At 39.2% G+C, this 22,215-nt stretch overlaps 2 protein-coding genes, 1 non-coding gene and 1 pseudogene across 5 annotated transcripts; 2 read left to right on the top strand and 2 right to left on the bottom strand.

Annotated features, from left to right (window-relative positions):
• Nucleotides 1-5,544: 5,544 nt before the first annotated feature.
• Nucleotides 5,545-6,486, top strand: LOC115678683 (VQ motif-containing protein 17). The gene has a single exon (XM_030602091.2). The coding sequence runs from the start codon at nucleotides 5,613-5,615 to the stop codon at nucleotides 6,171-6,173; it is 561 nt and encodes a 186-aa protein (XP_030457951.1). The 5' UTR covers nucleotides 5,545-5,612; the 3' UTR covers nucleotides 6,174-6,486.
• Nucleotides 6,487-11,833: 5,347 nt separating this feature from the next.
• Nucleotides 11,834-11,906, bottom strand: TRNAA-UGC (transfer RNA alanine (anticodon UGC)). Its single transcript has one exon. It is a non-coding gene; the product is annotated as a tRNA-Ala (tRNA).
• An 88-nt stretch (nucleotides 11,907-11,994) lies between these two features.
• On the top strand, nucleotides 11,995-17,790 carry LOC115678541 (DNA polymerase delta small subunit). Of its 3 annotated transcripts, none has more exons than XM_056315071.1 (14): nucleotides 11,995-12,109; nucleotides 12,378-12,507; nucleotides 13,186-13,292; nucleotides 13,412-13,538; nucleotides 13,855-13,962; nucleotides 14,705-14,820; nucleotides 14,927-15,010; nucleotides 15,517-15,585; nucleotides 15,699-15,760; nucleotides 15,839-15,930; nucleotides 16,018-16,128; nucleotides 16,325-16,426; nucleotides 16,533-16,600; nucleotides 17,467-17,790. In XM_056315071.1, the coding sequence occupies exons 1-14, from the start codon at nucleotides 12,050-12,052 to the stop codon at nucleotides 17,518-17,520; spliced, it is 1,290 nt and encodes a 429-aa protein (XP_056171046.1). In that variant the 5' UTR covers nucleotides 11,995-12,049; the 3' UTR covers nucleotides 17,521-17,790. The 3 variants fall into 3 exon arrangements, with proteins under 3 accessions (XP_056171046.1, XP_030457795.2, XP_056171047.1); XM_030601935.2 differs by having other exon boundaries at nucleotides 15,689-15,760; nucleotides 16,001-16,128; XM_056315072.1 differs by lacking the exon at nucleotides 17,467-17,790 and adding an exon at nucleotides 16,694-17,453 and having other exon boundaries at nucleotides 15,689-15,760; nucleotides 16,001-16,128.
• A 1,171-nt stretch (nucleotides 17,791-18,961) lies between these two features.
• On the bottom strand, nucleotides 18,962-22,027 carry LOC115678579 (G-type lectin S-receptor-like serine/threonine-protein kinase SD2-5; annotated as a pseudogene).
• Nucleotides 22,028-22,215: the final 188 nt, after the last annotated feature.

The following is a 22,215-nucleotide window of genomic DNA, read 5'->3' as shown; positions in this document are numbered from 1 at the left end:
GGAAGGAGGAGATAAGGAGATCGAATCTCCATCTTTTCGAGGGCTGAGGGTGGGAACGATTAGTTTCAAATGTAGGTTCGGCTCCCACACTTTACACGGATGCAAAGCAAAAGTCTGAAAGCAAGATGAGAGTTAGAATAAAATAGACAAAAAATATATATACACATACATTAAATTTAGTTGCCTTGTGTACTTTTATTTTGTTTTTGTAAAATTTTTGTGCTTGATTTATTGTACCATATATTATTGGTCTGTTCAATGAGAGAATTACACGTTTTCTTAAATTTATGACTCTCTTTTAATATGTCTCTTTACACGAATTACTAAGATTTTTGTCTCTTTCCTACATAAACATGATTGGGACCAAAATTGGGAATTGACCTAAAATTCAGGGCTTTTTTTAGACAAAAAAAAGTTTAAGACAATTGAGTTAGGGCCTAAAGCTAATGGTAGTTTAGGGAACTAAGCCATTTTCTAAGCAGATCCAGCATCTACTATGCATATTTACAAAATAATACGATAACTAATTTATCTCAAATCTAGTTTATAATATACGTACAACATAGAAAATAAGTTATATCATTTCAACAAAGTTTTATATGTACCAAATTAGTCAACAATATCAAATCAAACATTAATGGTTCATTCCATTGATTAATCTATATCAAATCATACAGTGATTGTTCATCCATTAATCAATCTAGTGCTCAAATATCCAATTATGGTCACGCTTAACACCTTGTGACAAAGCTAACTAGAATTCCCCCTTAGCCAAATCTCCATCTATATCGGCCGGTGGATCAACTCAGAAGAATGTCATGAAAACAATATGCATACTCAACCCCTCAATTGGTTCTAAACATACCAATAATGAGTTTCAGAACCACTACTCATCCTCCAAATACCCACAAATCAAATCCAGTAACTCATTCCATATCAAGTTTTTTAACCAAAACATATATCCTTTCAAAATTCAATTCATCAAGCAAAATACATTTCAAAAATCAAGTTCATAATATCAAAATGTATAACCTTTCATAATTCATTTCATAAAGCATTTCTCAAAACCATTCACAAGTATTCAGATCAAAACTATTTCAAAGATACTTTGCCATTTCAAATTATCATAACGACAGTAAATGTCCGACTCGTCTTTATGCAATAAATATGTTCTAAAAATCCCTTTTTATTTAAATGAAGTATCAAACCATATGATGCTTCTTTTATAACTCATAACATATCTAATTTCTATCATTTTTAAGTCACAAGTTTACAAATCAAAGAAGACATAAGCACCACTCACATGGGAATGCCAAAACCAAACAAACAAAGTTATTTGAGCCAACGAACTCGAAATACTATTAATTAAGCAAGAAACAAATATAAAAAATAGAATAAATAAGTACCTAATAAAGACTTGTCTAAGTTAAACTTATTCGACGACAAACAACTCTTACACACTAACGAAAACTTGCCCATAACATACATTCATTGTAGTCCGCTACACTCATTTTGCACGCCGAATTTGGCTTCGACTCAACTCTCTCCATTGAACTGCAATTCAAGTGAGCTTACTATCAAAGAAAGCTCTTTCAAATTACTAAAAGTTCATAAATTTGGCTAACTCAAAAGTGTTGGGAAAATCTCCTATATTTTTTTGATGATAACGATTACTAATGTAATATGAAAGATTGCTGGAAGTGGGCGAAAACCATCGCAAAAAATAGTAATATGTAACCAAATTATAGCACGCATGAAACTTTAAATATTGGCTCCGATCAAACTCCAAATCGACTTCTTAAAATCTCACAACTCCATAACACTTTATTGTTTCTTCGCAACATAATTTCATAGCTTAATAATCACTAGAATAAACCCAGAAAACTAAAATCTACACTAATATGAATTTAGGCTTAATTACAAGAATTCCTTTGATTAAACAGTGTTTGAATCTTTACCGAGCACTGCAAAACGAAGTTAATCGGACTCGTTGAGACATTCGGAGCGCATATGTAAGAACCCTCTTCTTCTTTCCCTCGGCTTCATCCGAGTTCTTTGTCTCTCTCTCTTTTCCCTTCTCTTGTTTTCAGCAGCTCTCTCTCTCTCTCTCTCTCTCTCTCTCTCTCTCTCTCTCTCTCTCTCTCTCTCTCTCTCTCTCTCTCTCTCTCTCTCTCTCTCTCTCTCTCTCTCTCTCTACTGTTTTCTTCTTAAAAAAGTTTCCTTTGTATCAAGTGCCGAAGGAAAATGGAGGTGGGCTGAGGGCCTAACAAAAGAAACATTTGGGCTTGGGCTTTGGATTTTACATTCCACATGTGACATTAAAAGTTCAATATGAACAAGGAAATTCAGGTATCAGATATTCAAATTCTGAGTCTAATCACGTCACTTTTAGGCAAGACTTGATTCTCAATTCGATGTTAAACACCTACTATCGTTGGTTCGATAATAGTTAGCTTTCGTTGTGACAGATTAAGGGCATTAACAATATAAAGTTAGAGATGAGGGGAATAATCAAGTTATTTAGAGATAAGAGAAGAAGACTAGGTTGTTAATCAGTATTTATATACATATATACATATATACATATATGTAATTGAAATTAGTTCATTGGCACACGAAATGACATCATTAAAAAGAACACCTTGCCAGCCAAGGAGCAAAAAAATTATCTAAAAGTCATAAATTTATTGCACTTTTGCCAATTTAGTCCTAAACCTTTCAATTTTGCCAATTGAGTTCTAATTCTTTTCATGTTTTGCTAATTGAGTCCATCTGACCAATTTTAACCGAAAACCACTTATGTGGACGCCGGTAGTGTCACGTAGGACGACCGGTGTTGACATGGATAAATTTTTATATTTTTTTTCTTTTCCTTTCTTTCCTTTTATTTTTTTTCTATCAAGTCTGGCGAGGGTTGGCCAGTGACCCTTGCCAGGGTTGGAAGAAAAAAAGGAAAAAAAAAAGAAAGAAAAAAAAATACTTCAAAGAATTCGATTTTTTAAAAAAATATTATTAATGCCGGTTGTGCTACATAGGATGGTCAGTGTCCACATTCGCGTCAGCGATTTCCGGCTAAAATTGACCGGATAGACTCAATTAGCAAAACGTGAAAATGTTTAAAATTTAATTAGCAAAATTAAAAGTTTCATGTAGAATTGGTAAAAGTGCAATAAATTTATGATCTTTTGAACAATTTTCTCGCCAAAGACCTAGTATGAGGTAATTAACTTTAACTGGTCTTTTTGTCACTCTATATTTCCTAACCATTATTTGGTGATTGGCAACACTTGTGGATGATGCACATTCTTGATTATATCGAAGACAGGTTGCAGAAGGGACTAAAAAGGACCAATAACCTCGTTACTTCTAATTTATTGGTCAATTTCTTAGGGAAAAAAGAAAAGAGTTTCTCAAGCCCGATAAGTGCATCACTCATATCTGCACTTGGACGAAATGAAGTCAAAAGTGATCTTTTTCTATCACGATAGATGTACAAGATGCAGACGTCCATGCCCAAAAAAGTGTGGATGGTCATTTGGTCCTAGGAAGTTCAACCAACAATCAATAACTTAGTCATATAGTTTGTTTCTTGTGTGTGAGACGGAGAGACTACGAACTTTGGTGCCTCAATCCTGCACTATTAAAGAGCGCATTCGTAAAAACCGAGTCTTGCAAGTCGGGAAAGAGGCCTAATTTCATAAATTGGGAAGGACACGGTATGTCATATGTAAAACTATAGGTTCATCGGTGGATGCCAACGTCTGAGTACTCGTTGCTCGATCGATCTAATTGCAGTAATCAACACGAGTGTATCAAAGTCAAGGGCACTTGTGGCACGTCCGCTTAATGATATGTAAACATCGGGTGCACCTCGATCTCGTGAGATGGTGATCTTAAAATGATGGGAGCAAGCCGGTGGGGTTCATGCTCTGCTCCATGCCTCCATTGGATGCCACAACATGTTTCCATTGTTTATTCGCATGCATCAATAGTTTAAATGGGTGAGAATTCATGAGAACACTGTCAACTATGTGATTTAATGTATAATATTATAACACTCCCCTCGCGCTTAGGATGGACTTTGGCCTAATACTAAGCGTCGAAATATATAACAAGGAAGACAATTAAGGGATTTGAAAAGATTTGAACTCAACACCTTATTGCTCGGTAGTTCCACAAAATCTCGCATGGTATCAGAGCAAGATGTCTTGAATCCAAATCTTTCTAGTCTCTATTAGCCTCCACAATTACATATTTCCACGCTTTGGGCTCAGGCTAAAATCTAACCTATTTAAATATCAAAAACACACATTCATCTAACAGTTTAAGCTTTTCTAACCGTTGTCGGTAGTCTCATAAGATCTCACAAGACGGATGAGGTACCGAACAGAGATACCGACGTGGGGATACAGGATCTCACTTTCATAGAGCGCTAAAGACCATTGGGAAAAGACATCATATGTTTCGCCGAGGGCGGCCAAAATCGAAACAAGAAGAAAGAGAAAAAAAAAAGTGAGAATTAGGGCATGATTCTTGCTGTCTTCTGGTTTCGTTTATTTTAAGGTCGGAGAACGCGGGAAAGCATACAGCTGTTGGATTGTGCAAGGCATGACACTTGGATCATCCTATATAAGTATTGGAATATCCTAAGTAGTGGCATCGCATAGCATAGCAAGGGGGTAAAGAAACTGCCGTAACAGTCCGTATTTGTATATTCTAAGCCCTAACCATTTGGCAACTGATCCTTGACCCTAAGCTGGATCCACCAAGAGACATGACTTGACAAATAACATCTGCTTAGTCTCTTTTGTTTTTTAGTTAGGGTTTCGTGTTTGGAAGCTAGGGGGTGAATTTTTGAGGGCCACAATCATGAAACCGAGCCATAATCCCTCAATTGTAAGTTTCAAAATCCATGGTTATTATAGGCACATAATCCCTAACGGCATGTGAAACGACATTGTAAAATCATCTCGGTCGGGGGTTTCATATGTTCTCGGAATCCCTGAATTGCACATCTGATTGTAGAGGGGAACATAAATAGTAGCAAAAGTTTCTCAAATATTGAGCTAATCAAATGACTATGGAGTCGTACATCCCTCTCTATAACAAATTATTACATGTATATATAATTGATAATTATGTTTTAGGTTCATGTGAACTGTTGAATCGGTATGCCCACGTTAAAAATGTCGTGGGAGAAGAAATATATGCCTGTAAGTTCACCTAAAGAGCCATTTTGTCTTCGTTGAAGTTATGAGAATTTGGGGGAACCTAGTTCTATTATTTCTACAGAATCGCCCCCGTATTCTGCTTGACAACGATCCATGATCCAACCCTCCCTTCGAAAAGACAGCTTGATATGCTTTGTTAATCATTATTTTCTCTTTGCCTTCCCCAACTAAACAACCTTTCTTTATTCCTTCCTCCACTCTATATAAAAAACCTCCTCTTCTCATCTTCTAAACAAATTCACCAACCCCCTCAGCACCACCACCACCACCACCACCACCACCACCAACACCGCCGCCGTCTCTCTCTCTCTCTCTCTCTCTCTCTCTCTCTCTCTCACACACACACACACACACACACACAGCTGAGATATCTTTGTTGCCATGGAGGAGATGATCCTGAGGGAACAACCCTTCATGGTGAACCCAAGCTCCACCTCAACCCCATCATCTGCCCTAGGGTTCCATAGAGACTCAAGATCAATTGCCAAAGTCAAACCCAAGATCAGGATAATCCACATATTCGCCCCGGAGATCATAAAGACCGACACCGCCAACTTCCGGGGACTCGTGCAACGCCTCACAGGGAAGCCCTCCGCCAGCGCTGCCGACCATCAGAAGAGCCGGAAAAGGAAGTCATCTGCGCTCATCGTCCCCAAAAGAGAAGGTCATCAAAAGATCATGCCTGAGAAGCCGATTCCAAGGAAGATGGAGCAGATAAACCTGCTTCGTGGGTTCGACCTGAGGGAGAGGATGAAGGAGGAAGACGCGATGATGATGATGATGAGAGGTGGAGGAGATGGAGGTGGGTACTTGAAGGATTTTGCAGACTTGGACGGTTTCATGCTTGAGTTGGGAGGGTTGCCTCTGTTGCCTGTGGATGCTTCTCAAATCCCCTCCTTTGATGTAAACCATCACCAGCATCTCCATCACCATGTCTCCTGATGAAACATGCAAGCGGGTGTGTGGATGGAGAATTCTATAGTGAGTGGAGAGTTTTCAAGATTTGGTTTCAGGGTTTTAGGGGATTGAGATTGACATCAAATTTGTCGGTTGATCGATGAAAATGCTCATACTCTCTCTCTCTCTCTCTCTCTCTCTCTCTCTCTCTCTCTCTCTCTCTCTCTCTCTCTCTCTCTCTCTCTCTCTCTCTCTCTCTCTCTCTCTCTCTCTTTACTTTGCTGTGTAAAGATTTTATACACGGTACACAGACTGTCTGAACTAATTTCTCAAACGCCCCAATCTACCATCTTTGATTCAGATTGTCACACTTCTGAAAATATAAGTACCCATCTTAGTGGCGATGAGAATGATTTGTCTGGAAAACCAGTCCATTTGCAGCCTTTGTACCATCCATTAATCTGGTGAGGGAGGATTTGTATGCTGTAAATATTGATGAAACATAGCGTATGGGATACTGAATCTGCATTTTGGTGGAGATTGCTGCTGCTACTTCTTGCTCCATTAACGAGGATGTAATGGAAGCAAAGTGGTAGGATCTGCTAGGGGGGTGCTGTTGGCTTTCTTTGAAGGATCTTGTATTGTTCTTGTTTGATTTGGCTACTTGGGTTGGAGTTTTTCTTCATTTTTGTATTCAATGTGGGTTTATGTACGTCTCTTTTTGAGGGTTTTCCTTGGTTGACATACAATGTACAGTAGACAAGCATATATATCCACAGGACTTGTATACGGGAGACTTGATGTATCAATGGATTTCTTGCAAGAAAAGTACTTGTATATTCCCCCGTATATCTTAGATATTAGAAAATCAAAGTGCACCGAAAAGTGCTATTGAAACGGTGGTTCAGCGGCATCCCGGACTAACGTTTATACACCAGCCAAAAGTTCACCTATTAAAACTTGTCTAACTTGATGAATTCTTAGACTTTCATTAGGTGTTGTTGTAATGACACTAGATCGCCTTCTATGCATGTTCAGTGAATTCAGAAATTGGAACTCTTTCTTCAATTTCAAAATTATGGAGCATGAATCTTTAAGTACATGCTAATCTCACTTTCGTGGAAAACGAATGACTTGAAAAATATTTACTTAAAAATAATAGATTATATCACTTATAGAATGAATGAAAAAATATATATTTCCACCGTCCACAAAAATGTTTGGACATAAATAGTAGTCGATAATGAAAAAAAATTCATTGACTAATTATTTCAAACGATAGAAGCAATTATTTTTTGGAAAATATTTTTCCAATTACTCATTTTTCACAAAACAAACGGAGCATAAATGTCTCCGATCATGAATCCTTTTTCGGTATGGTTTGGTCCCCCTCTCAACATTGATTAGAAGCTATTAGGTGGAGACAAGAAAACATTTGGATAAAATCCATTGAAACCCTATACACAAATAACGTGAGATATTCTAACACCCCTTCTTAAGTGCAAACCGTGTTGAGAATGTTACGCAAACCGGAAGCGACACACGCAAAATGAACTTGGGGAAGAACAGGGGACGATAGTTTAAGCCTTTAGCCGGGATAGACCACCTGTATATGAGCCGCATCAAAACCCAATAGACAGATAATCGATGTGGAACATTAAAAAACAGAGGATCCGTTCACACTTAGACATATTTCTGTCGACGGATACACAATTCATCCTTAAATAACATAACACAAAGCATTGCGAGGGCAAATAATAAAGCATGTTGGTCGACGCCTGGGGGTTTACATCAGTTCTTGACTTTGGAGGTCAAGTCAACGGGCCCCGACAAGCTATCTTCCTCGCAACTTGTAATATTAATATCATCGTGACATCTGGATCTGATTAGCTTACTCTAATAACAAAAAGGAAATGAGATGAGGATGACAGGTAAGACGAGCTTCGGATCATGGACAAACACATCTTCAAAAGGCAATTGGGGAGTATATTCCTTATTCTTGTCATGTACATGTATGATAACCTAACCTTGTTCATGTTTTGTTAATCAATCAATTGGGTCTTGCACCAAATTTCATGACAAGTTATCGAACCCCATTAGCGAAAGAATGGATCCATTTCGAAAGAGTCGAGGCTGCTACGAGTTCACGTCTTTAAAGTACAAAACTGCGATTTAAGGCTAGAACTGATTTGCTCATATCAGCAAAGATCCCTCAAAACGAATATTTGGGTACTATAAGGGCGTGAATGATAATTATTCTGTTCCCAAGCCCAATTTCTGGCCAGAAATAGATTTCTATTTCTATTCCCCGAACGAGTTTCTGAGCAAAAAGTAGTGTTTAATAATGACACGAACTTTCTGTTTTTGGAACAGAAAATCGTTCAATAGCATCGATGTAGAATTCATACATCAGCGGGCGGGTGGCGGGCGGCGGGTGGTGAGGGCGAGCTATGAGAAGAATTGTTATTTCTATTTTCGTTTCAGAAATAAAAAAGTAGAAAATTTATACTTCTTATTTTTGTTAAAAACATATTTCCGAGCTAACAATTTGTCCTGGAAATAGAAAAATAAAATTGCGTGGCCAAATGGATTTTTATTCCAAACATATTCCTAGAAATAGAAAAATAAAAAATTATAGAAACATAATGATTATCATTCACGCCTTAACAGAAGATAATCACGCTACAGTTTTCGAAACGGCGACTCGAGCAGGAAGACAAAAGCCAGACCGAATGACGGGATTACGCCGGTACTTAAAATCAATAATACTTCGCCATGGGTTATGGGTGAATGTTGTGATCAACCATATGAACAAGAAATAATGAATTCATACGGTGCAAGGGCATATCGCTCAGCAAATATCTCACCCAGGTGACGTACGGGCAAAGGACCTGTTTTTGTTTAGGAGTGCGGGATATCAGCAAAATTGGGTTCGTTCACATCTCAAAGTCAACCCGCGTGCCCAGCCTCGTGTGTGGCTTTCAGACCTCGCGAATCAAACCCCGCTCCCCATCTTCCTCTTTGTGGCATTTTCAAGTGACGAGTGCGCATACGACAAAGATAACATGGTGTAAATCAACCAAGTGTCATTGTCATGGTGTTCTGAATCTCATTCTACTTAATGCCATTTGGGTTGTACATCTCAATTTTCATGGAAAAACCGCAAGTCCGACATCTTATAAGTCCTAACCCTTGTGTACGGAATGGAATATAATCTAGTTCTACACCTTTCAATTTAATTTAATTAAAGCTTGAAACTTTTTTTTTTCAAAAAAAATGTTATTAAATCCGTACCCAAAGTTGCTCGTGAGTCACCGAAAATTTAGGAAAATTATCGAAAAAGTCATAAACCTATTATATTTTTGCCAATTCGATCATAAACCTTTCAATTTTGCCAATTAAGTATATTCAGTCAATTTTGGTCGGAATTCGCTAATGTGAACGCCGGCTGTCCTACATGACACAACCAGCACTGACGTGGACAATTTTTTAATAATTTTTCATGATTTTTATTTTGTCTTTTTTTCTTTCTTTTTTTTTTCCTTTCTTCTTTATTTTGCAAGTGACTAGCCACAGGCAATGGCCCAGTGGGATAACCTCGCCTAGGCGAGGGTCGCCGTCACTAGGTACAGGCAAGGCCTAGCTAGGCGAGGTCGAGCCCCGTCAAGGGCTCTACTCATCAGATCTAACAAGGTCGCCCTGACCTGGGCAAGGCCGACCCTCATGCAATGCCCGGCGAGGGCTGGCCTAGCCCGATTTGGCGAGGGGAGCCCGGCCAAGCCTCGCTTGTGGCGGCGACGACCACCCTCACCCAGGTGAGGCCAACCTGCCCAGCCATCGCCTGTGGCTAGTTGCCGATCACCGGCAAAAGGAGGAAGAACAAAGGCAAAAAAAAAAGAAGAAAAAATAATAAAATTTTGAAAAAATATTAAATATTATTAAAAATTGTTTATGTCCGCGCCAACTGTCTGTGCCACATGCGACAGTCGGCATCTACATCAGCAAATTCTGGGCAAAATTGGTCAGATGTACTAATTGGTAAAATGTGTAAAGGTTTATGACTTACTTGGCAAAATTAAAAGGTTTATGACTGAATTGGTAAAAATGCAATAGGTCAAGGACCTTTTAAAAAGTTTCCCCCTAAAAATGTATCTACTTAATATCCTTAAATTGAACTTTTCACCGTAAGTTTTAAGATTTAATTGAACTAATTGAAAGGTTTAGGACTCGACCGCACTAGAGGATTAGGACTTTGCTAAACCAATTGATAGATTTAGGGCTTCGTTGCATTCCGTGCCACAAGGTTTAGATTTTTGTGTGTAATTTTTCCCACTTTCAATTGGTTGGTTACACGATATCTGGTGTATTCATCATATGAAATACTTATATGATTTGCGTGATTTGGCAGATTGGATGAGAATCAATGGATTTCTAGATCATATATATTTCAAATGCATCCACCACTTTCATTTTTGTCATGAAGGATCTATAATGTATTATGTGAAGTAACTTTTAAACATCTATTTCAGTTTAATTAATATCACCAAATAAATCAATCAACAAAGCAAATGAGTCCATCTACTTGAAAGAAACTAACCTCAAACCGATAGCATATTATGTAAAAGTAACTTTCAAACATTTATTGCATTTTAATAATATCAACAGAAAAAATAAGCATAACCTCATGTCGAAATTTAGATGTCAACACTGCTTACTAAGCTTGTAGGCCGCTATCATCGAGCTGCACCCCTCTCGCCGTAAGCCCCCACAGTCGTCCCTGTTTTCTGCAACTTGCAGAGGTAGTAACCGTACATCCACGGTTGCCGGGGAGGTGGCTAAGGTCCCATAGCGGCATTCAAGCCGTCCGCAACCCGACTGGTCCGACCCGACTAGAGAGAGAGAGAGAGAATCGGGGGGGTGCAAGGGCTGCTGGCGGAGGTGAGGGGCTGCGGATGTGGCGTACTGATGAAGCAATGTCGACGGCGGCGATTGGTTTTGTTTGTAGTTTGGTGTATCTTTGTTTCTTTCTTTTATGTTTTGTCTTTTGTTCAGTTTGAGTTCGCGTGTGGGCTATGGACTCCATTAAAAATGGTGGTTGGACATAATTCCCTCCAACCCTTTACCCCAAAATCTAAAGACCAAACTAGAAAACTCTCTTTGAAACCCTAATCCCAAAAGCACCTCAACGTATCTCACATATCACACCCTCGATGAGTCCCCGCATCAGATAGATAATCCACAATGAGTTCGGTCTTTGAGCATAGATCAATAATATCCGACAAGCTGCCTCCTTTTGCTGACAAAGAGATAACAGTCGTGGATGTGAGATGACCCGAAAAAGCTTGTCGCACGACGACACGGTCGCTTTGTGTCGCAAGTTGCTTCATGAATACATTCCCCACAACAAATGTGTTAGACATGAACATTAGAAGCTACCCATGTACGATGATGGGAAAATTGTCCAATTTATCATTAATCTATTGTACGGATGCCAATTTAATCCTAAACTTTACAATTTCAGTGTCCTTCCAGCTAATTTTTATGGAGAATCGATGATGATAGTATGAGAGTTAATAGCCATCGCCGTGTGGTGGTCTCCACCTGTTGGTGGGGTCATCACGCTATGGTCAAAGAATAGCAGTAGATTAGGCAATCGATGTTAGATCGCACCAAAAATACGAAATAAAAAGGGCAAGTGACAAAAGTGGAGATGCGGGGTATCGAACCCCGTACCTCTCGCATGCAAAGCGAGCGCTCTACCATGTGAGCTACATCCCCTTTTCGATCAACCTAGTCCTTATTTTTTATATTAATTTATATCAACAGGAGCTCCCTCCATCGATAAGGAGGGAGCCGTGCGAATTCTCTCAGTTCACCTCCACTTTGGCTTCTACGTTTTCGTTTTTCCCGCCACGGCCGCCATGGAAATCGACGCGGCGGCGAGCGCCCTCCGCCGGAAGCAGTCCGCCTACCTCTCCCTGGTACTGCAATTTCCCCACCTTCCCTTCCTTCCTTCTTCTCCCCCTCGATCGTGGCTCCGAGAGACTCCGTACGCTTGAAGCGTTGCGCGTGCTTGCTCGCGGAAGCTCAGAGAACCTCCACGCGTGTTTTCTTCTTCTTTTTTCTTCAATCTCGAGCTGATCGCGACTTCTTTTGGTCTTGTTTGTTCGATTTCTCTATCTGGGTCTTCTCTAATTTTCGCAACGGTGGCTCTTTTTTCTTTTTTTTGTGCGGGGGGTTGCGTTGCAGGATGAGACGTTCGAGATACAGAAGGAGATGTACCGGGGTCAACAGTACAGTCAGATTTACTTCGCTCGTCTCCACATGATGCGAACCCTCCTCTACTCTCTCGTTCCCAACTGGAAACCCCATGTCCCCGGTAAATTTCGTGGCTTTCAGGGTCTTTCTTCTTAAAGGCTGTAGCTTTGCTACGTTTACGTGCCATTTTTTGAGCTACCGTTTTGCTGTCCAGTTGGTGCATTTGGGGTTGTACTACCCAATTGGGAGGTGGATTTCCTGGGGAAGTATTGAGTGCTTTATAGTTTATCTTAGCCCTTTGACCTTCTCTTTTTGTAATGTAATGAATATTCCGCATTTGGGATCGAGGGGTTTCTGTAATTCTTCTCAGAAGATTTTTTTTTCTTTTGAAGCTGTTTGTGGTAGACTGACTTTGTTTTTCTTTTCCATGGTTTTGTTGTTTTGCCCGTCCTGTTTCAGCAGATGGGGTAGGGCTAAGTCTTACAAATTGCGCATAATCAGTTTAAATTAATATGTCAATGGCTTGTTAATGGTGTTTGAGAGATTTGAAATTTGTTAAAATAGAAGTTTAGCCCCATGCTGAACTTTTCGTTGTACTTATGAAGTTTTTTTCTTGCTTATTTCAGTTGCATTGTGGGTCTCTTTAGGGACACCTGTAAAAATTTTCCAAGTATTTTGTAAACTGTTGAAAAACTTTCATGAAGTTCTATTAGTAGAAGCCTCATCATTTTCACTAATACCACTGGCTTGACATTCCATGGTGCAGTATGATTCATAGTCGCTATATGATGTCTTGTAGTTTGCACTGTACTTGGATTAGAAGGTGGCAAGGAATGTATTATTGTTGGTACTTTATACAAGCACATGAAGCTTAAACCTACTATACTTGATGAATACTCCAAAGAGGTAATTTTCCTGGTGATCTTGTCCTGTATAATTATGTTCTGTTCACTGCACGCAGACTGTGATGTGTCTCCAAGATGCATTAATTTTATTTTTGTTTTATGTACTTTAAAAAAAAATAGAGGTCTGCCGTTCCACTTGTGAGGCGCCACAACTTCATGGACCCTCTTGATCATCTTGTGTTAGAAGATGAGAGTGGCAGGGTAAAGCTTGGTGGGAGTTCGCTTTCACCTACTTCATATGTGACAGGTATGATCAGTTGCAGATTACAGGACTAAAGATGAAATTCTTTAATTGATTGACAATAGCTTTTTCATAAGATAAACAAACTCAAGTTCACAAAAGAATGAGGGACTGAATGTAAAGAGAAGAAATGTATTGGTAAAAGATACTTTTATTTGTTTATAACTATATGAGTTACTGTTTTTTCAAAAGAAAAAAACATAAAAAGAGGTAGTGTTATTGTGTCATTTGTACTTTTCAAATTTTGCAAATTTGAAGTGGAAAGAACACCATCAGTTTCTTTTATTGTCATGAATTACGGGAACTAACATGTCTAGAGAAGGTGTTGTTGCTGCTTTGCATGGGAGGGAAACTGATGCTGGTGACTTCCTAGTCCAAGATGTCCTTGAAGCAGGCCTACCATCTCAGTTGGAGTTTCCTCTTAAGTCAAGTATGAACTGATTCAGCTCCGTCTGTTTTCTTGTGTTTCTTCTTTCTAGGAAGGGAACATGGGTTACTCTTGTGTCTGATTAATTTATAACAAGGTAAGCAATTTTTTTTAATAATCCTAAGGGGTCCTTCAAGCAGTTAGTGCATTCTACTCAAGGGCTGGGTTCTAATCATCACATTTGTACATTCTTTTGGCCATCCTTAAGAGCACGGTCTTGAGTACTTCTGTAGTTACCCTGTATGTGAGAAGGAGAGATTATCACACCATGTGGGGATAAGTCAAGTTCTTGTAGCGTACCAAACACCGTATTGTTATTAACAAGAGAAGTGACTTTGTGTAATAATACACCTATATCGAAAAGCTTGCAATCTGAGTGAGTGAGATGTACTAGATGAGCAGTGGGGTCTCAAGCTCTTAATGACACTGCCTGCAGGTAGATATTGTGTGCAAAACACTTGATACAAAAGAAGGCACATTAGGATATTAGTTAGAGTAAAACATCGTCTTCACTTGTCTTTGTTGTTTCTCATGGTTATGTTTTCCCATTATATCTCTAAAATGATGTTTGATCCCGCTTTCCCATTTTAGTATGGTTTTTCATTTAAGGAAATAGTTAACGTTTCCTCATTAAATGTGCAATTCTTTACTCAGAGTGTGAAGTTTAGATTCTGCTTAAGTCTGTTCATTTGGCACGTCTTTTGCTATGGACTTCGTCTCACGCTTTGCCTTTTGTTTCAAGCAGGAGAAGACAAATATGTCGTTCTTGTGTCTGGGCTTAGCATTGGGAGCAGCACTTGTAACCCCCTCCAGTTTCAGCTTCTTGTTGATCATATAACTGGACATCTTGGGGATGAACAGGTTAAGGCCACTTTTTTTATTTTCCTTCTCCCATCCCATCAATAGAGGATGCATGGCCAATCAATCTGACTGTCTTGCTTACTTTGCTACGATGCTGGCTGAACAGGAGCAAGGCATTGCAGCAGAAATTGTTCATGTTGTAATTGCTGGAAATTCTGTTGAAATTCCACGTGGAATTCTTAACAGACAGGTATGTCATCATATGCTTGCTTGCCCATAGAAAGGTGCTTTTCCTTGGAGGTGTTGTTGGCCTTTCTATCTAGACACAATCTTCTTTGCTTCCAGAAAGATAAGATACAGTGACTGCACTTAGATATGAAGAGCTTCCCTTCTGTTTCTATAATAAACAGATACATGATTGAATTTTACAACCCTTCTAGTATTGAACTAGTCGAGTGACCTACAGTTGTATATTGACATGCTATTAAACATAATGCTTGTTGCATTTCCCGTTGGGCTAAGAAGGTCTTTTGCATGTTTTGGGTCTCCAAGGGAAAAGATTCTTGAATTTAACTGTCCATTGAATGACGTAGTTGATGGTTGCTTAAAAATAAATGATAGTGATATTCTTAACTCAATGAGTGGAAGTAAATAGTCAGTAAATGGGATAGAACAAGTAAGGATAGTGATCATGATGAGTTTTTTTTTTTCCTTCTTAAGCAGTAGTGGTGACTGTCATTTTCTCACTTGTGGCAGAATTTGGCTTCTAAGGACCTATCAAGATTGTCTGAACCAATTAAAGAGCTTGATATATTGCTAACGCAGGTAATTTTATGTCTCTAAGTGTATTTATTCTTTTATGCGTAAAAAGTATCGTTTTTCTTGCCTCTTAAAGATCGGGTTGCTGAAAGTCTTTACTTATTTTTAGATAGCTGCAGGGTTGCCTTTGGATATCATGCCAGGGCCGAATGACCCAGCAAACTTTGCCTTGCCTCAGCAGGTTTGGTATCTTCCGATATTGTTAAATACGTTGGTACTCAATTTTTAGTAGCTCTTGCTAACTCTGCTTTTTCTTCAGCCTCTCAACAGATGCCTTTTCCCTGGTTCATCAGCTTACAACACATTTAGATCTTGTACAAATCCTCATTGTTTTGAGCTTGACAATATTAGGTAATTATCCCATAATTTGACTGAGGACATATATGCATAATCTGTTTTCACCTGTGGTTTTATCTTACAGGTTTCTTGGTACATCAGGTCAAAACATTGATGATCTAGAGAAGTACTCTGAAGCAAAAAATAAGCTTGAATTTATGGAAAGAACATTGAGATGGAGACATCTCGCACCAACAGCACCTAATACTCTGGGTAAATTTGCATTTTCTTGTATTGTTGACTTTGCACTAATTATTGTAAGAAATTGACTAGTGTTAACAAAAACTTATGAAATGGGTGCCCAGCTGAATAGCACAGTATCATGTAGAGAATAGATGGCTTAAGGCTTTGTTGAGGCACTCTTGTTCTTTCCCCATTATTGCACTGATCTTATATAATCGCGATGCAGGCTGCTATCCTTTCACTGATAGGGATCCTTTCCTAATTGAGAGTTGCCCTCATGTTTATTTTGTTGGGAATCAGGATAAATATGAGACACAGACGCTAGAAGGTGCAATTTCTTTAGAATTTCAAGATAATTTGCTTTCCAATGGAGACTCCCTTTGAATCTCTGCAGCTTATGCGGCTCTGGCTGAAAGTTGTTCACTTTTTTGCAGGATCAGAAGGGCAGTTGGTGAGACTCATTTGCATTCCTAACTTTTGTGAGACAGGAACTGCAGTTGTGGTATGGTTCCTTTTCATTCTGTGTGTCAATACCTGTATGAAGTATCTGGATATATGAAAAGTCTTTCCTTAACTATATTTTCTGATTTTCTAGATGTAGTTCTGCTACTGTTGCAATGAATGTTATGGCAGGTCAGTCTGCTTCTGCAAAGAGCAAGTCCTATTGAAACAGTAAATTGCTTGGATGAAACTGATATTTCAATCATCGCAAGTATAAATGACAAAAGATTGTAATGGAAGATAAAAAAAACTAACACACCTAATGGCGGGCTAATCTGACTAATCTCCTGAGGATTCATGACAAAGTGAGCCTTGATTCAATTTTTGTAATTTATTAGAATAATCAAGTCGAAATTATCAGTATTACATTCATATGTTTATCTTTTGTTGTGGAACTCTAATGTACTGTCTAATCTCCAGTCATGCAAAGTGCTTTCTCCATTCTGGGAAGATAAGTGAGTGATTGCATTTCCTAAAGCCTTCTTATTTCACGATCACACTAGCAATTAGATGCTTGTCTGACCATGATAGACCCTTAGGTGGGGAGGATATTTAAGCGTGACAGGAAGTTTGAGAATCAGGTTTTAGATCTTGGACCGGTGAAGGCACTGGTTCCTTACTGTAACTTTGATTGATCATCTGGAAGGTCGTTTTAGCTATTGCTCTTTTTTAGGCAGATTGTATCTTGTTCTAGAAAGGAGAAAAAGCAGGAGACAATATGATGATAGAATGCATGATTACCTATTGCTCATTTCACGCACAGTTTGAACTTGAAAGTGTTGCTTTTGTTCAAAAGCGCTAACTGGTGATGTCAAAGTTAACTCGCGAAGATGCTCAAAGGTTTTATCGCTTTCGAATTTCTTGCAGTTAAATTTAAGAAACCTCGAGTGCCATACACTCACTTTTGGGACTTCAGTTTAGCTCGAGATAATGTTTCCTTAAACTGCGACGGAGGATCGATATGCCGAACGGCTTCAAGCTGCTTTGCTCATTCTATTCGGCCACGGAGAAGTGAGACTTTACGGACGGTGCTTCATTTTGTTGTAACGGAAGTGAATGTTCAAGAAATGGAGTCCTGATATGAACTTGTAATGGTGATTTTGTTTTATACTGCATGGATACTGTATCTTTCTTGGTAGAAAACATGAAGTTACTTGGTCAATCTAGTTATACTTTTCTTTATTTTAAGAATTTTTTGTCTCTTATAAACATCATTGTTCTGCACCAAGGGAAAGACTAATTCATATAGATTGTATCTTGCTAGAGTAGCCCTCCATAACAATAGCCGTCATCTCAGTAAAAGTTGATTATCTACTTTTTTTTTTTAATTGTTAGGTTGAATATTGACTTTACTCTGTTTGTTTTCCTATCAAATGCACGGTTTAAATTGTCCATTGAAAAATAATTGGCATATTAAAAATATCTCTCCTATTTTTTCAATTTTCTTTTCAACTTTTGTTCAGCCATCTGCGAGGTCCAACGAAGGTAATTAACAAGAAAGTTATTATTTGTAAGGAGTATGGTTTGTTTAAGAGAGGAAGGAATAAAAGTTACACATTTTTCTATATTATAATCTATAATCCATATAATTTGTGAAAGAAATTTTGATTATTTGGCGAAATGACAGGAAACTGCCAATCTGCTTTTGCTATGATTTACACGTCTCTGATCAAGATGTGACTGTGTATACACTTCTTTATAACAAGTTGAGAGACTGAAAAAAAATTATTTTGAAATTCAATCGAAATTGTTTAGTCTAAAAATTACCATGTTTTTTTTTTTAGTCTAAAAATTACCAAGTTGCGCAATTTCTGAACTTTTGCGTATACTCTTCTCTTTCTTCATACTCTCTAATTTTCTACTATCTATTATTAGAGTCGAAACTAAAAGAACATTCGCTCTTGGAGCGCCGTCGGTATCATTTTCCTCACACTTACCGGACCTCTTCAAACGCCCCTAACAAATGATATCCTCAATACAGATCAAAATTTTAAAAACCTTCAAATATGATGTGACAGATAAATACATTTGGGAAACAAATATATTAGAAATTGAATTGGTTGGATCATACAGTTGCTGTACTGTTTTATACACCGGAATGGTAATCATCCAAAGATCCTTTCCCTTCTCAACTTTCAAATTGCAGGATCACAACACTCTGAATACAGATCAAAATTTTCAGCCTTTAGGGCAATGAACAAGGTTATATGAAAAATTTTACAGTAGGAAATAGTTAAAATGGGATATGGTTCATCAACATCATAGTGCAGTTAGGCAAATAGACAAAATCATGATACGTAAAAACTCAGTTCCCTCTGTGCCAATTTTTCAGCATAGAAAAAGTATATGACATGATCGGGATGCATCACCGTGGACCAGATAAAATAGAGGGTACCACAGAAATGGTGTCAACAAATTCAACCCTTTCTTGTCCAATCCTTACACTGTCATTCGTGAAGGTGGGATATAAGAAGTTATAGTCTAGGTCATTTGGGACTTCCATCACTCCTTCCAGGACTTTGAGGACCTTCGACATGGAAGGCCTCTTTGCATAATCAACTTGCAAGCACCATGTGGCAAGCCTCATCACGTCGATCACGTGAGGTCTGTTCAGTTGCATATCTTCGCTATTTTTATTGATCATATCCGACAGTTGTCCTTCTTCGCTCTTTCTCTTAAAAACTCCTAACAAATGCATATCTTCGTGATTTTGAGATTCTTTGAAAACCTTCCTTCCACAGACTATTTCTAGAATTACCACACCGAAGCTATAAACATCCACTTTCTCAGTAATTGATGCGTGTAGCCATTCCGGGGCCAAATAGCCTGGAGTTCCCCTCATTGTGGTCATGATTTGGCTTTGGCCCCTATCAATCAGCTTAGACAAGCCAAAATCTGCAATCTTAGCAGTAAAGTTTTCATCCAAGAGTATGTTTTGGGGCTTAATATCCATGTGGATGATCTTCCAACTACATTGTTCATGGAGATAACTTAGACCCCTTGCTATATCACAAATGATGTTCCTCCTCTGTCGCCAATCAAGCACAAATGACTCATCTGATTTATGAAAGATCCATTTATCTAGGGACCCTTTGGACATGTATTCATAGACAAGCAGTCTGTGAGACTTCTCGGCACAAAATCCAACGAGCCGTACCAAGTTCACATGATGGATATTGCCAATGGTCTCAACCTCAGCAAGAAAAGATTTCTTACTTTGGCTTAAAACTTTGAGGTGCTTCACGGCGACTTTGGTGCCGTTAGCTAGAGTCCCTTGATAAACGGAGCCAAATCCACCCTCACCGAGCGTCTTATTGAAATCCTCGGTTATGGCTTTTAAGTTGTCATAGTTGAATCTCTTAGGTGCTGTAGCTAGATCAAGGCAGTCCTCTTCGGCCTCGTCGTCACCTTTCTCCTCTTCGACCTCATGGGCACCTTTGGTTAATAACCATTTTTTAATAACATTAAGAAAGATGAAGACTAAGAGTGATCCGAGGCTAGAAGAGATGATTACTATCAGAACGACATGTGCCATTTTACCGTTCTTAGGAGAAGCATGAGCTTCATCTGTATTGGGATGATTAGGAGGTTCACTGGGAAGATAATTAGGAGGTTCACTTCGAATGGGAGGAATCTGAATTTCACTCCGGGGATGCTGCACTTTAAGTAAAACAGTAGACTGTTGAATCGGATCTATCAGGTATGCAAGCGAAAATACCTGAGATAATACTAAGTAGCATGAACCTGAAAATCCAGCGCTATCTTCCACACGTTCAAAAATAGCCGCTCAGCACGAACAGTTGTTCGCACAAGCCTTCATGCAGCTCTCCTTATCTATATTTCCAAGATCCGGGGCACTTCGGGGATCTGCCCTGTAGGTGAAGTAAGTATACCCGCCGACCTCCAAAAAGGCTTGAGATCGCAAATATTCACAAGACAAAGGAACCAGTTCGGAGCACCCAAGGCTAACTACTAAATCATCTTGTGGCTTGAAGAAGCCATCCGGACAACTACAATTCCCATGTGCATCACAAATTCCATAACGCCCACAAACCATTGGATAACCGCAATCCCCAATGTAGTCTGTTAGAATATCATGTGTCATAAGCCACCCATTATGAATCTGCCGATACACCTTCAGATGTCCATCAGATTCAAACCTCAAGTACTGCATAGCCGTAGACGAATTAAGACCAGGAAACAAAGTCTCGTTTCTCACGGAATTTACAAACAATGCAATTTGTCCTTGGGTGAATTCAACATAATTAGAGTAATTGCTTGTGTTTGGAAAATTTATGTGCAATGGGTAATAAACCTGCGGAGGGTCGGTCTCCATCTGGGCAAATAAACCTTCAGTAGTAAGAGAAAGCGAAAACAAACCCGGTTCGCTCACGTTTGTCTCGGAATAACTCGGGGTCAATTTCTGCCTCTCAATTTCTGTCCAGGGAGTAGCGTGTCCATAGGATCATCGAAGGACTCCCACACTGCAGTGTCGTTCTCATCGAACAGCACCAGGTTTCCGGCATCTGTCAATTTGATGCCAGCAACTGACTTACCAGAAGTTTGGGTTGACCACACGACAGAACCATCGGCATCTTTCAATACCAGATCTCCGCCTTCCGTGAGCTCCAAGGTAGACTGGTTTCCAACAGGACGGTTCCGATTAGCAGACCACACCACAGGATTCGCACTGATCATAGTGCGCGTGTCGGTTTGAAAAATGAATACGGCGAAAAAGTAACTTTCCCTAAAACCTTCGCTAAAGAAGCCACAGGCGAGTGACCAGCCATGATGGCCACGCAGAAGAACGGGGATCACGTCAATCAGGCCCGCATCGATGGCATCAGAACTGTTTAGAATCCATGTGGTGTTAAGGCCTGCGGTTGGATAGATGTTTGCTTGGGCGCCGATCAAACCGAAGAGAAATGTTAGGACAAAAGTGCTGGAGGGTGTGAGCATAGTGCGATCTTATCAAAAACGCGAAGCAGGAGGGGAATGAGAAGAGCAGAAGACGGAAACAAGAAACTGAATTCTAAATAGCAGGTGAAACTGCCATTATTGTAAGTACCATTGGGAAGTCCAAAAAAAACTTGTTCTCTTCACTTCACAGTATGCGCTCAGCCCTGTATGCCGAAGGCATCCATACTCAGCATGATTCCAAAAACCTAATTCCATGCTACTTAGAAAGCCAAAGCGAGATTGAGGACTATAATTAATTCGAAACTAGAGCACCACTAACATCGGTTTGTCCGAGCTTCATCATCAATTATATGATCTTTGCTGTGGAATTAACGAGTTGGAATGGACGACGACAGGCGCATATAATTCTGCAAACGATCTCGTAGTTTCAGATAGAATCTAGGGGGCGGCTGTCTTCACTGGATGTAACAAGTTGTTCTTTTGATGAAACGATCAACTAGGATTGCACCTGTTTTAGTGGAAGTAAATAGTCAGTACATGGGATAGAACAAGTAAGGCTAGTGATCATGATGAGTAAGATCAAGAACGAGTATGCATACCCTTTTTAAGTTTAGAGGTTTCGTTAGCTTTTGCCCTAAAAAGATTCGAAGTCAATTGAGATGACAATTGGCGGAGCTGGCCCCGAGGGCTTAACAA

The sequence above is a fragment of the Syzygium oleosum genome, unplaced genomic scaffold (genome assembly GCF_021117445.2).
Source record: "Syzygium oleosum isolate NSW1041296 unplaced genomic scaffold, Sole_v2.1 Sole_v2.10, whole genome shotgun sequence".
NCBI lineage: Eukaryota > Viridiplantae > Streptophyta > Magnoliopsida > Myrtales > Myrtaceae > Syzygium > Syzygium oleosum.
Note: the sequence above shows the minus strand (reverse complement) of the source record. Positions and strands in the feature narration are given on the sequence as shown.